At 41.0% G+C, this 18,303-nt stretch overlaps 2 protein-coding genes across 4 annotated transcripts in view; one reads left to right on the forward strand and one right to left on the reverse strand.

Annotated features, from left to right (window-relative positions):
* Positions 1 to 18,303, forward strand: part of SPMIP2 (sperm microtubule inner protein 2) — a 64,437-nt gene that overhangs the window by 11,097 nt on the left and 35,037 nt on the right. The window contains exons 2-3 of the mRNA XM_067551820.1: positions 841 to 1,073; positions 8,293 to 8,351. Coding sequence (XP_067407921.1) covers positions 841 to 1,073; positions 8,293 to 8,351 — 292 coding nt within the window. The remainder of the gene's footprint in view (positions 1 to 840; positions 1,074 to 8,292; positions 8,352 to 18,303) is intronic.
* Positions 3,688 to 18,303, reverse strand: part of FNIP2 (folliculin interacting protein 2) — a 121,114-nt gene continuing 106,498 nt past the window's right edge. For all 3 annotated transcript variants that reach the window (XM_067551816.1, XM_067551815.1, XM_067551813.1), the window contains exon 18: positions 3,688 to 3,853. In XM_067551816.1, coding sequence (XP_067407917.1) covers positions 3,763 to 3,853 — 91 coding nt within the window. In that variant the 3' untranslated portion in view covers positions 3,688 to 3,762. The remainder of the gene's footprint in view (positions 3,854 to 18,303) is intronic.

Below are 18,303 nucleotides of genomic sequence, written 5' to 3' on the forward strand. Positions count from 1 at the left end.
TACACATGGGGAACCTCAAGGTCAGGCAGAAACTTAGTGGCCAAACCAAGACTAAAACTCTCACCTCCTCACTCATAGCACACTGCTCTAGTCCCTGCTCAACAAGCTAGAAGCTTTGCCACAGTAACTTTTCCTAATATTTATGTTAGTCCCGGCCAACTCCCACAGATGTCCAGTGATGGACTATGGAGCACAAACTATGACACTTCCAACTGCAGCTCTGCCAGTTTTTGGAAGGGCTCCAGGAATCATCTTGCTGGGCAGGCCCTAACTCTAAGCCAAAGATAATAAAATCCTGCTTCCCATCAAAGAATGATGGCTAACTTTGCTCCCCTTATGGTCTCTTTTTCAAGAGCCAAAGCTTTAGGAGGATGAAAAAGTTGTGCCCATACAAAAGCTTTTTCCCACTTGAGAGCATGTTGTAACTGAGATAGAATCATAGAAATATAGGGCTGTAAGGGACCTTTATAGGTTCATCAAGTCCAGACCCCAGCGCTGTGGCTGGTCCATCTTTGACAGGTGTTTGTCCAACCTGTTCTTAAAAACTTCCACAACCTCCTGTGGAAGCCTAGTCCAGAGCTTAACTATTCCCATTTCTTTTTGTCCTACCTTCACTGTACATGGAGAACAATTGATCACTGTCCTCTTTGTAACACCACTTAACATAGCTGAGATAGATGAAATGAGGATGAAATACTTTTGTGCAGTGAAACAGCTCTTTAAAAATTGTTGCATTAAACTAATTGAGAAAATAAAGGATGGAACAGCAAATACTGAAATAGTAAAAATGTAACTCTTCAGCTTTATATAACCAGTTTTTTAATCCTGTTTTTTCCTAAGGCCCAGATGCAATTCGTGATTACAGAACAAAGCTCCCCGAATATACTCGCTACATCGGAGCAACCACTCCAGCACCAGGGGCCACCAGTGACCTTGAGTACTTGTGGCGGACTGCCCCCTGGACGACTTCTATAGTACCCCACAAATATTCCTATCCAGGACAAATTGGCTGGGGAGTAACAGAATTCAGTTATCTCAACAGAGGAAATCTGCTCAGTGGCATGCAGATTAGGGTAACTACTCTTATATATCATTTCTCCAGAATTTTATCAGATGCCATCTAGATGGCATTAAAGAGTGTCTTGCTTTGTAATTTCATGCTGTGTGTTTATAGTGCAGTGGTTAATTGGAGAACAAGATAGAACACCTTGATTTGATTTAAAGGGGCACCATTTTTTAAGATCATGTACAATCAACATTGTTACAACAAATGAGTTAAAATGGTGGTACCTGAAATTATACTAAGCATTCATAAATCTTAGCTTCCATGAAAAAAATAAAATGGGAATGTAGTGTTGTGTAATGAAGACATGTGCAGTAGAGCTGTGCAAAATATTAACATCTTAAGTCAAACCCACTTGTCAATGGAGCCCATGTGTTTGCAAATATCAACCCATGCTCATGAAAACCTGGGGAAATATTTTCACAAAAAATGGATCCCTAAAGTTCGGCTCCCAAGTCCATGCAGATGCCTAAAGAAATGGCCTGATTCTAGAAGATGCTGAATGCACAGCACCTCCCACTGATGTTAGTTTTAGGCACCCATTTTTTAAAATCTTGGGCTTGATGGATGTGGGTTGTGTTTTAACATGTTACTGGAAAGCTGACCATGCAAAAGTGTGGAAGTAGGAAGTGACTGGAACAGTTGGGAGGAGCTAGCTTTAGGATGGATGGTTCCCTTAAGGGTTGCAAGGTTCACTTAAGGGTTTGAGTTTGAACTTGAGGCTTCAGGTAAACCTGTAAGTTATGGTCCACTTCCAAATACTATAAAAAGAACTGCAGGCATAAGTTTATGAACTCCTCTGTGAGCAGAATCCTGACAGGTTTGCACGGTTCTAGTATGTGCTCACTACTTCTGAGAAACTTCCTAATGCTTCTGTGGTGCTCAGCCTCCTGGGAAGCAGAAGTAGAGAGTAGAAGCTCAAAACATTCTTGAACTTGTGTCCCTCCACTCTGGGCCCTGAATATGCAATCTTTGCTTACTCCTATAGTCCCAGCTGAAGACATTGGGACTCCTGACATATGTAAAGGTTGCAGGAAAGTGCCCTCAGTGTTTAATTTTTGCAAAATTCTTTAGTTTGTATATACGGTTGGCAAAACTTTGTGTTTTTACTGAATAGATCTGACCAGTTACGCCTGAGGCCCCAGTCAGTTTGGGGCACTATAATGCTAGGTGCTGTACAAACACAATAAAATACAGTTCCTGCTCTGACTGAACTTTTTGTATTGCTAAGACATAGCTTACATATGCCACATAGTGTTGCACATTACATAACCGCACATTGCACTCCTAAAAAAAGAAAGTCAATTAACAGTTAAAAACCCCAGACTATCAGTTCTGAGTATCTGAATTCTTATCCCACTACTGGAGACCCTGTGTTTTCCCACTTCCCCAGCGGATGCAATTTCTTCTCCCCATTACTGTGAAAAGGAATAGAAACAAAGGGTGGAGGAACCTGGCCTGATCCTTCTTCCAACATCCTGTGGAGAAAAGCAGGAAGGGGGCAGCTGTCCTGGTTCAGCCCTTTCCCAGCCAGATGAAGACAAGGAAGAAAAAGTGGCCCCTCCACACGGTACCACAGAATATGCTCAGTAGCACAGTGTATAATAGCTATAGCTGAAAACATAACAGATTTTTTCCTTGGTGGATGGATAGGAATTGCTTGTTGTTTGAGTTTACTAGCAATGGAAAAGAAAAAGCCCAAGGCATTTAGAGAACTATTAGAGAAGAACAATAGACTTTGGCTCTAAACTGTTAAAACTTTTGTTTCCATGGGTTGTTCCTTTGTAGTTTTGATGCAGGGAACTAAAAGGCAGCTGCATTTGAGGATTCTAAAGTCACATTTGGACGTAAGGGCATCCTTGCAATACTACCCTTTCTAGGTCAAAGTCTGAAACTTCATTGATTGCTTCTCTGCAAAATCTGAGCGGGTGTACATTCCTAGGAAGAATACGGCCATTGATTAATGTCTCATGCTTCTTTATGCAAACAATATATCCTGCTCAAATAAATCTAGTATGAGAAAAAGCTTTGTGAAAGCATAGATGGGTGTGTTTATATATATATATATATATATATATATATATATATATATATATGGGTGTGTTAATTAAACTCACTCACATCAATGTATAAACTGATATGGAACTGGGTTCCAGTATGTAGTAACTAAGGAATATCTTTATTTAGGACCCTGAAGGGCGTAGGAGCCTTCTTGGCAGAGTTGCCCTACAGGAGCAGGAGTAGCTATATCCCTTCTGGGTACAGCATCAGGTACAACTACTCAGTTCAACCTAAAATAATAGGGCGAGGAGACCTATCTCATCTGGGCCGGAAACAGATACCTAAAATGCACGAATCACACCCCATCCTGGCATTTCCCCTCTGCTCTTTGGCCATGAAGGATTTATTTGGGGTGAACTCTGTAGATTTTAGTGGAAACCAGAGTTGGGCTCAACAGTTGCACCCTGCCCTCCTTCACTGCCTCTTTTCCTGTCTATGACAAATAGGCAGCTAAATTTAATCTAACTATTGTAACAGGTTTCTTCCTTTCTCAGATAGCCATTAGCAGGATTAACGTTTTAAGCATAGAAATCAATACATAAATGTTTTTCTTTTAACAGGTTTAATATTTTCTTGATACTTTTAAGTCAGTTTCTTCTGGAACTAAAAATGGTTTTGAACCGCTTTCCCCATATAGATTAAATAACACACATAGATTCCAGGTCTCTCTTATATGCCTGACAGTCTTCAGATAATTTCAGCTCCCACATTTCTGATCTGCAGATGTTGCTGTCAATACAAATTAAAATTAAAAAGAAAAGCTTTGGACTTTGCTGCATAGTTATAAATGTAGCTTTTAAAGCAACTTTCTTAGAATCAAACAGCTCCCGGACTATGAGTTTTAATTTCATTTACATATTATTTACCCTCTCTTGTGTCATAGAAGATTGTAGTTAAATCAGATATACTAACCAGGAGTATAAGACATCAAGCTCTCTTAAATAAACATATTTTCAGGCTTATTGTACAAAGTGGTAATATCTGACTCACAGCAGTTCTGCTAGTGTTAGCACCATAACATTTCTAAAAATGAAAACACGTGTTTTGAACAAGGGCCCTTCATGTTGACATTATAGATATGAGTCTCTGAACTCATATCCCTATTGCCATCCCTGCATCAGACAAATGCACTCACTTTAGAGGCAAAAGCTATGCTACTTCCAAATGACCACATTGCTATTTCAGTTGTTGCTGATTCTTTAGAGCCAACTCTACTGCCAAATTCTGCTCTCAGTTATATACCAGGGTAAATGTGCAGTAGTTTCATTATTCTGGATTTACTCCAATGCAACTGAGGGCAGAATTCAGTCCTGAATCTTCATCTTCTTGGTCATGAAGTATTCTAGTTCATTTTGCTTTACAAACCTCATAAACTAGGGAGGTCAATATTTTTTAGCCTCTGTCTGCTGAGCTCATTGCACACACCAGAAGCTTCTTGCATTCCTGCATTCCATCCCACAAGATCCCTGTGTGTCACCCACCCATCCCCCTCTATTTGCAATTTCTCCCAATATCCCCCCTGGGAGGTATCCTTTTCTCTCCTTCCATACCAGGGTTCCCCCTTCTTAAAGTGGCTCTCAGTGGGAATGGAGAGAGAGCAACAGAAAGAACTTGACCATTCTCCAGTCTAAGGTGACCAGATAGTATGTGTGAAAAATTGGGACAGGGAATGGGGGGTAATAGGCACCTATATAAGACAAAGCCCCAAAAATCAGGACTGTCCCTTTAAAATCGGGACATCTGGTAACCCTACTCCAGTCTGATGCATTAGTGAGTCTGCAGATGATTGATGATATCTGCAGATAGTGAGCCTGATTATCTTTTCACTTACACTTGTGTAAATGCAGTTGACTTCAGTGGAGTTACTCCTGGTTTACCTGATATAAGTGAGAGATGTTCCCTATGTTTGTATTACTATTCAGAATAACTGTACTTTGCCATCTGTCTTATTTATTTTTATTCTGGTTTATTTTGTTTTCTATTAATGCCTGTTGTTATAGCAGGCAGACCTATAAAATACCAAAAAAAAAAAGACAAACCAAATTGGATAAATTAGCACCGAGTGATGGTAACCTAATTGCCCCTTGTGTTACTATCACCAATGTCTTACTAAAGCAAATGTTAATACAAAATAACCAAAACTGAACAAAAAGAAGAACTCATACAAGCCCTTTTACATCAGACCCTGAAGCTTGCCAAACCCTGGTTCTGGCAGAGCTCCAAGGGGAGCCAGTTTCACTGGTGGAGATCCCTCACTGGAGAAAAGCTTACCTCTGGCAATCAACGTTTGCAAGATCCCAGCCATGAGCTAAAAATACCGTTTTGTAGACATTACTAGTGTGCCCGTCACTCTGGTGTCTAGGTACCAAATATTTAAGAGTCACTGGTACCAAAAGCTGCTTATCTAATTAAGACACATACATGCTTTAACCTGGTCTAAGCACACCCCAAACCTCAATGAAGTAAATACCAGCAATCTAAGGCCTTAGGTTATAAAGCCTTCAGGAAAAGGATTGTCTTTTCTGTTTACACAGTACCCACCACAATGGGGCCCCATCCCAACTGGGGATTTGGGTGGTACCATAATATTAATATTTGCTGCTATCACTAGGTCTGTACACTTACCTGTTCACATCTTCCAGGAGAGACCATCAGAAAAGGCTGGCTCTTTCCAGGTCCCTTTCTCCAAATTTTAGTAAGGGTACTGTTTATAGACTGACCTTATCTCCTATCATGCCTTGCAAAAATAGGGCTAATTATGGCTGTCACCAGGAATTACATTTCCCAATCTGCCCTGCTCTCCTGCTACTTTGAGAAACACCAGCTAGGACAGCAAGAGCAAGCCTGACCCCTTGCCACTGTGAGGAGTTCCAGCCCTTTTTGTTCACTGAAGCCTGGTGATGGGCCATAAAGCCAGGGTCTGCAGGATGGCTGTTGTTTATAAATCCCAGACTGCTTCCCCAAGACTACAGCCCATGCCTAGTGACTGTGTCGGCTGTCTCAAACATATTTTTAAGGGAAAACCTGGGATGGGGTACTGGCTTAGGAAGCTTCCTTATGCCCTGTGTTTGCATTTAGTGGCTCCCCCTGAACAGTCTAGCAAGGAGGATGGGTTCTGGCTCTGCAGTTACATGAATCCAGTGGTCTTAACAAGCGGCATAAGTGGGTGGCAGGCGGGTTGGCAGGGGTGGGAGGCAGCAGTCAGGAATCTACAGCTGATATGCTGACCCAGCAACCGGCACCACACCAGGTTTCTGTCATGGTTTTTGCCTCTCATCCCCACACACTTCACTTATAGCCTGAATACTTCGGCTATATGGCCCCATATCAGCAAGGTACATAAATGCATGTACCTAACTTTGAGCATAGTTTTCCGTGCAAATCCTCTCATGCTTAATGGGCTCACGTATATTGCTGATTGCAAACCTCTGGGTACATCCATACTGCAATAAAAGACTTGCAGCATGGCCATGGCTGGCCTGGGTTGCCTCAGACGCATAGGGTTCAGGCTATGGGACTAAAAATTGCAGTGTAGATATTTAGGCTCAGGCTGGAGCCTGGGCTCTGAAACCCCATGAGGGGGGAGGTTCTCAGAGCCTGTGATCCAACCCAGGCTCAAACATCTACACTGCAGTTTTTAGCCCACAGCCCAAGCCCTATGAGCTTGAGTTCATTGATCTGGGCTCTGAGACTTGGCATAGCGGGTTTTTATTGCAGTGTAGATGTACCTTCTGTAAGGGAAATACAGTTTGCCCTTAAAGATGTCATTTCTGCATCTGCAGACTCATTAATACAGCACAACATTGGTTCACATTTAGAAGATGTTTTCTTTGCAGCCATAAGGAATAGAAATGTAACTTTTATTTTTTTAAACATAAGCTTAAATTCTACAGAAGCTGAGGGGCCACAAGGTAAGTGCTGGTTTCGCATTACAACTCCTGTGAGAAACAGAGACAGAAGTGAGACTGGGGAGAGGGAACAGGACAGGGGAGGCAACAGTGAGAGAGGAGGCAAGCTGCAGAGGGTGAGCAGGTAAAAGCATGGCTTCAGGTATTAGCTGAAATGAAAACAAGGTAAATTTTGAATCATGGGGCTATAGTTCTATCACTACTTAAATTCAGTGGGTTAAACAAAGGAGCTGCTCAAAACAAAATAACATGGACAGTAGAATAGGGCAAGGAAATAGTTACGGTATGTGGCAAACTGATTGCAGCTTTAGCAATGACTGTCATTTTCAGAGTTGCACTGCATAACAGCTGCAACAGTCGACAAAGATGGATATGACTTAGAAACAGAAAAGCCAAAGAGAACAATGAAGACATCATATGATGCTTGAATTTCATAGAAATAACTGAAGTTTTGATTCAGAGATTTGCATTAGAATTGTTTGCGGTGTTCCAAGTTCTGCCCTCGGCTAAGCTGCATCACAGGAATTCAAATGAGAAACACTTCGATTGGCTTTCCTATTTTAATTTCTACCCTCAGATTTATGAGCAGGTGTGATGCATCTAAGTTCCAACTTGCGAGAGATGGGAAGGGGCAAATAAGGGTAAGAGTAGGGTGGGGATAATAGTAGGATGGGGCTATTCAAGGTGCGTGTCTTGCTGAAAAATACACACCATAGGCTATAATGTTGTATATACCATAAAGATACATGTAGTGTGTGAGAATCTCTTGCTGAGCCAATATAAGTTTTAAAAAATTACTTTCTATAGTCAGAGGTTTCCCTTTTATCTTGGATTTCCCCTTTACTTGCACATACTGTTATCTGCTGCCCAGCCCACTTTTTCCCACATGCTCTCTGAGTCGTAGCCTGTCATGAACATTTGATCTTTTCAATTTTACAGTTCCCATACAGGATCCTTAGATGTAACAGACATTGCTTAACTCTTAAGTACCTTGTTCAATTGCCCGAGATGTTGCAGAAATATAGGCTTACAATTTCAGTTTTATTGTCTTCCTAAATTCTTCCTCTCTAAATTTAAAGGGGGCCAGAATGGCTGCACCTGGGTTGCTCTCACATTCCAAAATGTAGAACCATAGCATCTTTCCTGGTTTTCAAATCTGTTACTGGACTCTCTCCCCACTCCCACGCAGATTTGAGAGGGGAAGACAAATATAATATCAATTCACTGCCAACATGCTGTGCTTTTTTTTCTCTTTGACAGACTGGAGAATTCCGTCAGGCTGCTGAAGATGAGATAACTCATCGATACCAGAATCCATGGTAACTATTTATTCATTCTAGAAAACCTACTCTGGTGACTAGCCGACTGCTGCAAAGATGCTTAGATTACTCTGATCTGTGAGAAGACCGGGGACAGGCAAAACAGTGGCATGCTTAACCTTGGAGCAGAATGTACTTGACAACTACATCTATCATTACCAAAGAGATTCCATGGGTATCTATTGCTGCAGAAAATCTTTTTTCAGCAATGGAGCTGTAGTGACAGTCGGTAACAGGGTTTATAGTTAATTATTTAATTGATATGTTATTATAAATGTATAGTACTCTTACTTAAATAGAACCAAAATAAACTTTAGAATGTAGGGAAAACTCTTTGGGACTCATGAATCTTACGGTCAAGAGAAAATCCTACTTTTCAGGTTACCTACCGCTTTTCAGACAGTCCCAAATTTTACCTTGGCTTGTAGGGTCAGTCACATTGATTGGTTCACCATGATCTAAATCTGCTTTATAAATATTATTAATTATTATTAGTAATGATAATCTTAGGCAAAGTCTGAGGAGGAGAAAGAGATTGAGGAGATCTGAGGAGGATGGAAGAGTAAGAAGTTTTGTAGAGTTCTCCCCAAGAATAACCTTGCAGGGACTCCCAGCATCATAAAAGTAGTCCTATTAGAATGAGGGCTAGGTTGTCACCTTAAGATCTACCCTGAAAAAGGGCAGTTTCTAGTTATGTTGCCCTAGGAGCAGCCTATGAATCAGATTGTGACTCGGAATTACAATCTGCCTCCAAGTTTGCCTGCTTGCTCCAGGGAGGAACTAAATTGCACTGAACCTTCTGCACTGAAACAGCTCTGCCAGCTGGCATGCTGAGGGGCGGTGGAGCCAAGAGTCTCCGTCCCATTTTTTCCTCTCCTCTGCCACCCTCCTACATCTGGTGGGGGGAAGTAATGGTTCTCTGGAGACCACTTCCCCCTCCTGTGCTGCAGCCCATGATATAAGTAAGTCATACAATTGAGTCAGGAAGTGTCTTCGTCACCCTTGCTCCCTTGTGTGGTCATAGAGACTTAATTATCTAGCCCTGAGTGACTACAGTTTCTTATGTTATCCTATAAATCATAGGTACAAATCTATTATATCTGTAATTGCTTATTTGGGTTAATATAGTGGAAATCTGTTGAGGTTGCTTTATTGTGGTGACAGGTTATAAAATAAAGCGGCTGTTTCATTACATTTTCCAAATTCTGGGAGCTAACAAAACAGTCAGAGTCCAGCATAGAAGGACAGCCAAAGTAGTATCTTTCAAGAAGGCTTACAGTGCTTGTCCATCTTTTAAGGCATTCATAAAACATTCATAAGGCATTCGTAGACCTTTGAAAGCAATCCTTGTGTACAATGATTTTAGAGGGATTAATATGTGGCTTGCTATAAAGGACCTACCATATTTACTTTTACCGGAAAAAGGTGGATGGGAACGCCGAGTGACCTGAGTTTAAACACAATAATTAAATGTGTGCAATCAGCTAATGGAGTGTCTCACAAAAGGGTGCATTATTAGAAAATTAAATTAGGTTTTTCTAGTATGCTGCAGTTCCATAAAGCATGAACAAGTTTTACAGGAACTGCATAAAATATTCAGAGGATTTAATTATTACCATTGGCTCTTTTGCATATAGCTTTGCTGCTGACCCTCTGCAATACCTCTGACTCTCTAGTCTTATAATCAATACAAGGTTGTTACAGGCATTTCTAAGTGAAAAAAAAGCCTAGTGAAATTCATCAGTGCAAGGACAATACCTTGATTCTCTCTAGTGATTTCAAACTCAAAATGTTCTCTCATATCTTTTGCAGTATCCATTTTATATTTAGGACAGTTGGTTAGAAAAGGGTCAGACATGTTCACTAGTGTCTTCCAGTTCCACTTTTCCAGCAAAAATATAATAAATGTAAACAAGAATGATCAATTTTCATCCTTGACAATATTGATATATTAGTATTATTCAGGGTAATATATATGTGACTTTTATGTAGTTTTCTAATAGCATGATGCAAATTCCATTCAGAGTAAGCATAGTCCACTATCTATTGTTGTTACAAACTTTTTTTGTCTCTCTTGCTGACTTTTCCTAAATTGCACTAAAGATGACCAAAATATCAGAAATTCTTTCTGAAAGGGTAAATTTTTATTTGTAAGAGAATCTGAAATCTACGAATCATAAAAAGCAGGCCGAAACTCATGACTGATCCAAGCAGAAAGTAGAAGAAATTACAACAGAAAGGCTGCATTTCAGCTGGAGAAAAGTGCCTGAGTTGCAGATTTCTGATTCAAATTTGGATCCAGATCTGAAGTTTCCCAAAGTTTAAAGGGTGATCAGATCAGATGTCTTGGTTCCAGCCCATGAAGGGAAATAGATTATACATATATACTGAAATATCAGGAATAGATTATACATGAATATCATAATAAACCCACTACCTCATTAGTCAGTATCTTCCCTGAAACCTAAATAATGGAGGGGAAAGGATATAGCCAAATGAGGGTTCTGTATTGCCTAGCCCAACATTTAACCAGTAGCGGGTAAACTAATGTAGAGTACAGGAAAAAGTAGTAACCCTCAAGAGTCAGAGGGAGATCTAGGTTGGGAGTAGAGCAAGTTGTGAAAAAAAAATTCCACAGCAATCTTTAAAGAGAACAACTTCCCTTTCCCCCCATTTTTGTCAAATTTCCTTGGAAAATTTAAACTTTTCATCCAAAAAACCCTAAACAATTTCCCATCAAAAACTGCTTTGACAAAATATTTTGACTTGACCTACTTGGGAGAGGAAAGCTAGAGGTGACTAGGAGTAGCTGGCCAGAGACAGCAGCCTGGCAGCTGATTGCAGAGGGAAAACTGCATGGCAGACAGCTTGCCTGCTGCAACCAAAAAACCAAGAGCTTTGCATAGACACACCCTGTTGTTGGCAGAACGCCTACAGTAGCAGCAACAGGAAGAGAATATAGCTCATCAAGTGGAAGGCATGGGACCTGTGGATGGTATGTGGACAGTGCTAAGGGGCCACACCAAGACCTGAACCCTGGCAGAGCCCTGCTTTCCAGATGCAAAAATCACTTAAGAACACACTTAACTTTAAACATGTGAGTAAACCCTTGTTTTCACTAATCATGTGCTTAACTTTAAGCATGTGCTTTTCTGATGAGGGCTAGAGTGCTCAGCTACTTGCACAATCAACCCATATAAGAGAGAAGTATTTCTAAATGTATTAGTAACTTGTATGTTTTGAGAACTCATATATACTATTGCTATGGTAACTGTCTCTATATTTGTAAGAAGAAGAGTTGTGTAACTCAATAGCTTGTCTCTTTCACCAATAGAAGTTGGTCCAATGAACTATATCTCACCCATCTTGTCTCTAATATTCTAGGACCAACACAACCACAGCAACATTGCAAACATCTTTATCTATAAGTCAGTCTTGGTTTGTGTGATTTGCAGAGGCTGTGTCCACCCTAAATATCTTCTTGTGTTTGATGTGTCAAATTCCATTCCCCACAGCCCTCTTAGCCTTTGTTCTCTTGCCTATGTGACTGGTACAGAGTCCAATATTCCTTGATAGAGAGTAACATTGACTCCTAATGAACCTAAACGTTCTTTACTACAATGGGCATTGAACCTGTTGATATCAGATTACTAGTTTCAACACCAAGTAGGGGTAAGGTGATTTAGGGTGAAGGGTGCCATATTTGATACCCATTATAAAATATGGTTAGATTTTTCTAGGGCTGGCACAGCCAGCTATGTGCAGTCATTGTTCAGTTTGCATGGAAGTGATGGAAAGGGAGAAACTGATACTTTCAGAGGAAGTGAAAGTGTTAACATTTGCCTCTATTTGGTGGCCAATGAGGTTCTTTCTGCATAAGTATAGAATGAGGCACTCAGAAAACATGCTAGATATCCTCAAGGAGTGTTTCAAAAACTGTAGGAGGTGCACTAGCTCAGCACACTGGGTATGGCACTAATAAAGTTAGAAATACTCTTAACCATGGCAAAAAGAAAATCAGAACACTTTTGTTTCATTCTTGCCTTCAATTTTTTTCTTTTATAGTAACAAGTCATTTTTTTCCTTGTGGAAATGTGATTTGCGTAAAATAGAAAATTTCCACTTCTCATATATCCATGATTTTGCTGAGTGGTGGATTTCATTCTTTTCATTACATAAAGCACCACACCTTTTTATTTTCCTTTTCATGTGGGGGATTTGGCAAAAACAGTGAATTTGTTGACAAATTCACATCCCCCCTCATTTCCATAAAAAAAAACAGCATTTGCCAGTAGAAATGGTACATCTTTGCCCTGTATGTATTCATGTAAATGTCTGTTTTTAATATGTGAATACTCACAAAGGTGGCAGAAAGCTCCATATACCTTAGCACTGCATGGACATACCTAATCTGACTGACTTGATCACCAATTACTGTAGTCTTCTATTGGATTCTTTGAATCCATGGCTCAACATTACTGTGAATTATTTCTTAGAATATTTAAAAATGTAAACAATATGTAAAATTTTTAGTTTGCCATAAATTTCCATAGTGAAAATTTTTGTTCTGGAAAAGACGGCAAAATTTCTTTTATGCTCCTTGGATTTATGTCACTTCTAAAAGTTAAGCTCCTGATCTGGTTTACACTGATGTAAAGTCAGAGTAACTTTATTGAGCTAAGTGGCTTCCTTCTGAAGTTTTACCCATATAAATGAGATCACAGTCTGGCCCTGCTCTCATTCCACCAAAACCAATATTATAAGTGTAAGCTCATCTGTAGGCATCCAGACTTTTGGAAACTTAAGATCAAGCAATGGTGGAAAAGAAGGAGGGTGTTTTGTTAAAAGCTTAAAAGGAACTGAGCTGCAGCACACACAGAAAATCCCACAAGTTCAATCTTCATTATGGATGTGGTGACACACGCTTTACTCTCTTGAAATGAATATATTCCATAAAGGATTGCAATATGAACCAGTAGTTAAACTAGCACAGATGTGGCTGACAATATTTCAAAGATATTTACTTTATGGTGTTAGTGATCAACTATGTGATTTTGCAAGGGAATCCTCCTCATGATATCCCACAAGACATAATATTTTCCTAGTTGGAAAGAGCAAATGACTACATAGTAGGTAGATTTTGTAACTTAAATATTTCAGATTGATGATGTAACGACTTGGCCCAAATAGGCCTCTTACCATGTCTGGTCCTTTCCCCTCTGTACACACCCCAAAATGATCAGCCTTACAGCCCTTCCCCCTCTGTCCTTGAACCCTTAGCTCTTTGGCCTTTCAGAGAATGCTGCGGGGCCTTTCAGGGATGATCTAGCTCTGCCGTCCCCCTGTAGTTCCTGGAGCTCAGTTTGCTGTATTGCTTCCTCTACATTACTTTAGGGACCTTTACCTTGCAACCTGAAAACTTGGGAGTGGTACATCCACCAGACTCTCAAAGACACAAACTTGGGGATTTCCTACACACAAACTTAACTTTTAGAAGTGATATAAATCTGGTTTAATTAAATTGGTTCTGTTACTTTGATGCAAACCTCAAGATGGACGCACTTACATTGGTTTAAAACTGGTTTCAGCTTGCTCCTGTAAAGTTAGGGTTAAACTGAGGTAAGAGTGTCTATACTCAAAGATGCATTGATTTAACTAGCATGGTTTAGAAATCACACTGTAGTTAAGATGATATAATTTTGCATATAGAGCAGGCTTCAATAATCCATCATGGTTGAAGGAGGGTGTTAGCAGCTGCAGCTGGAAAGAAAAACATCTTCTCTCTCTCAGCTCCTCTCTCTCCTGAGCCTCCAACTTTTCAGAATGAAAAAATAGGGTATCCCATATTACAGTAAAAGCCAGCCAGAAGGGAAAGTTTCTCCATGTTCCCTTTACAGTTTCCATTCCCTGTACTGTATTTCTACTCCATAATAATAATTCTAGTTGCTCTTTATTAATTTCCCCACTCTAAGTCTCACTGTAAGTCTTGCTCGCCTCTGTAACAGTAACAATTGGACACTGATCCCTGTCAGAGTTGACCTCAGTGGCTCATTTCGTGTGACTGATGCCTCTTTCATGCCCCTCATGTCATTGCCCTTCTCTTGGCTTTCTAGACTTCTGTCTGCTCTCTCCTTCCCCACCCCACCGCCTGCTTTATCTTCTGCTAGTTCTTTTCCCATTTTTTCTCCCCCTGCTCTTTAAGCCATACCCTCTTTTCTCCTCCCTCATGTTTTACCTTCCCACCTCAGATGCCCCACTCATAGGGCCATGAGTGGGCCAGAGCCAGCCTGAAGAGCAGGTACTGAAATCTTCAACCACCTCTCAGCTGTTCATAGGTTTATTGGGGACTGTGGCATGGTAGACGCACCCCAGCACAGGGTGTGACGTGTGACAATAAGGAGTTACAATTTATGGGGCTCAACTAGATACTGTTATCTGCATCTATAAGGCCAGGCAGTGTGGCCCCGTAGCCGGAGCCCTGATGGCTGCCCTTGCTCTCAGGTGGTGTGGCCTGGTGGCCCAAGATCTTGAGGCTGCGCCCCACACTCTGCAGTAGATATGGGGCAGGAAAGGGGGTCCCGACCCAGGGTACTGTGAAACTTGTAGTCTGCAATTCAACTTGGTTTTCTACTTTGCCAGTTGCATTCCCTGGACTGCTTCTGCCCCTGCATTCTTGCTCTGACAGCTCTCCTGGGGATGTTGGTCTTCCGTCTCACCCTACTCTTTGGGGGTCAGTGGGGTTTCCATCATTGATCCCCCTGGCTTGGTTTCCACAGTCTGTAGCTCTGGCAATTTGCTGGCAGGAGCCTGCAGCTCTCATCTGCTCTCCTCCCGCACCAGCCCAAACTGAGATGGGCTTTTATAGTCTGTCTCCAGGTTAGGCATGCCCAACAACGATAGATGGGTGTGGCCTCTTTAGCCCAGAGCGTGCATTAACCCCAGCCAAGTCAGAGTGGGGTACATACACTCCATCACAGGGACTAAAGAGGCACTTCTGGGCACTGATGGACAACTAAGGTGATTGGCAACAGAGAGGAGTTGTTGCTGCAAGAAGTGCCTCATTGTAATGTTCAAGTGTCCAGGGAAAAGGGGGTTTTAGAGAGGAAGACTGGCTTGTTTTCTCCCCCTTCCCATTTAAGGATAAAAATAGGCCAGAAGCAGCTACTAGTGCTTCAGTAAGTGGGCAAGTCTTGCTATGACCACTATAATCTCAGCCACTCATGCTGAAAGGGTTGACTGTTATGCCTTCCTTGAAGGAGATTTCTCTACAGCAGCCAGCACTACACTTAAAATGGTTTAACACTGTTGTCAGATTTTAATTCTCTTGTCAAAGGGTATAGAGAAACTGATTCCACTCTTATGCTAGTGTAATTTCATCAATGTCAGTGCAGTTACTGCAAATTTACACTGGCACCAGTGATGTCAGAATGAAGTCCAACAATGCTTAATTATTGATATTTTATTTAGCAAGTTCCATAATTATGTATGTTGTTCTCTAATCAATACTAGGGTAGTCAGGAAAAAAAAGCAGGGGCTTGATTTATACATAAATTGAGTCTTATGTTTTATTCGTCCCCTGTATTAAGTCCTGTCCATAAAACCTTCTTCAGGACAACCTGTTTTATTTCTCTCTCTCTCTGCAACAAGGGTCAGATGATAAAATGTCCTTTTTATAGCCTGTAAACACTCAAAAATCTCTACAACTTGCTGAAATAATAGGCTGATAACACCCCACTTTCTCTTTCATCATTTGTCAGGATTTTCTACATCAGACATTCTGAGCATGCAGATCAGAGCGTACCTGGCTCTTGTCATGCTGCATGTGGCAGATTGGCCTTGTAACTGTCAGAATAGGGCCAACTCTCTCTGCCAGCAGAGTCCACTGAGACTGGAAAACATGTCAGTAAGAGAGGCAACCGCAGAATGATGTTAGAAATTAATATTTCTATTTTCTATATCACTCTCCAGGAGAAGCTCTCTAAGTACTTTACACACATTAAGCTTCAGTCCCACTCTCAGGGGTGTCAAATTAAATTTCAGAGGGATAGCCGTGTTAGTCTATATACAGCAAAAACAACGAGAATCCTGAGCACCTTAAAGACTAACAAATTCCTGTGGGCATAAGCTGTCATGGGCTGCAACCCACTTCGTCAGATGCATCTTATGCTTATGCCCGCAGGAATTTGTTAGTCTTTAAGGTGCTACAGGCCTCTCGTTGTTTTTATTTTAAATTAATTGTTCATAGCCACACAGAAAGGCTATAGCAGAGCAAGGAACAGATCACAGCTCCTGATCACCAGTTGAGTATTTTCAACCACAAGACCATCCTTCTTCCTCATTGCCTTTAAATTAAATGCTAAAAATTAGTGTAAGAAGTAGTTAATTGTGATTCAGACACGCAACTACCAGATTGTCGCAGGCCCTAGCATTAATGTGCCAGCATCCTCTATCTCCTTGCAACTACTCCCTTATGCGGAGGCCAGTCACCATTGCAGCTCTTGCTAGCACTCCTTTCAGTACAAACCGCTCCAGAAAAGATAGGGAGGAGGCAGAGCCCCCTTAGAAGCAGTTGACAGAGCTGGCCTATCAGAGGGGTGTGTACATTGGATCCTCCTGAAAGGGTGCAGGGGGTGAGCTTCCTCAGCATGCTAAGTAGTTTGGGGAGTCATTGTGTCTCCCCAAGACACAATGCTTCCTGGAGCTCTCCCTGGGATGAAGCAGCTCTGCACCACCTCTCAGGAAGGCCTGTTTTTTAATTGCATAATACAGCTCAAACTAAGTCACAAGCTATATGTCAACTACACATTGAAATCTCTCTTTTTTACTTTCTAATTCAAAATGTGTTTTTTCCCAACAAAGAACTTGGCCACAACAGTAATGAATAATATACAATCTTTGCAAGTGCACAGTTCCTTTAACTTCTCTGTGACTCATTTGCCCTTTGGGTCTCATTGGAGGAACAGGCATGATACTCTGATCAGCTTTGTCCAAACCCCCAATGTAGCTGGATGTTTCTGGTGGAATCAACAGCAGTGAAACAACAATATTGATATTAAGCATCAGTGTTAATGCCTAGGCCTAAAATAGTTTTAAAAAATACAAGTGGAAAAGGATGATTTTTTGTGTCCTTTACTGATCTTCCCATTTATGAACATAGCCTCAGTATTTCTCTAAAACAAAGTTTTTTCCCCTCATCGTGTTTTTCCTTCCTCTTAGAAACATGAGGAATTACAATTGCTGACTTTCTGTGGACAAGATAAAAATAAGGCCCTCAAATAGCTGCAGCTCATGATTCTGCCTTTCTTAGCACTCTTTTAAGGGAAAGAGGGTGTTAAGCTCTTTCACAAAGAAATTTTCTCTGCCTATTAGGAGTTTCAGTTAAACAGGTTTATAATAATGACAAACAAAAGCAGAAAAGGTTTAACTAATCTGACTTAACATTCCTTTCCAACTGAGAATTGAAAATTGATAATTGTGAGTTAAGACTGTTGCAACTTAGGTTTCTGTCTCTTGTGATGTCACTAACCCATTAACAAACAAAAACAGGAATGTTAAGACCTGATATTTCTAATATTTAAAAATATATGTTGCTGTTGTTTGTCCTTTGGGTTCGAAGATGACCATGACATCACTGGTTGGTTTGGTGAGTGGCCAATCAGCCTAATTTGAGTTTGAACTGTTTGTGGCACAATGAACAAGAGATGCTGCTATGGACGTGCTGCTGTTGCGAGATTTATGCTGCTGGTGCTTCTGCTCTGCCTCAGCAGTTCTCCTCCACTCATAGACTGTAGCTCCAGTATGGATGAGGCTTTGCCAGGTAGAACAATCATGAGCAGATCTTCCCAAAACTCTGGGTCAATGTTGAAATGCCCCAAGGATAACTTGAGGAAGTCCTTGAAATGTTTCTTCTGACTTCCCTGAGGGCACTTTCCTTCCTTTAGCTTGCTGATAT

Source organism: Emydura macquarii, unplaced genomic scaffold (genome assembly GCF_026122565.2).
Source record: "Emydura macquarii macquarii isolate MOO-44397 ecotype Brisbane River unplaced genomic scaffold, CSIRO-AGI_Emac_v2 contig_1363, whole genome shotgun sequence".
Classification (NCBI taxonomy): domain Eukaryota; kingdom Metazoa; phylum Chordata; order Testudines; family Chelidae; genus Emydura; species Emydura macquarii.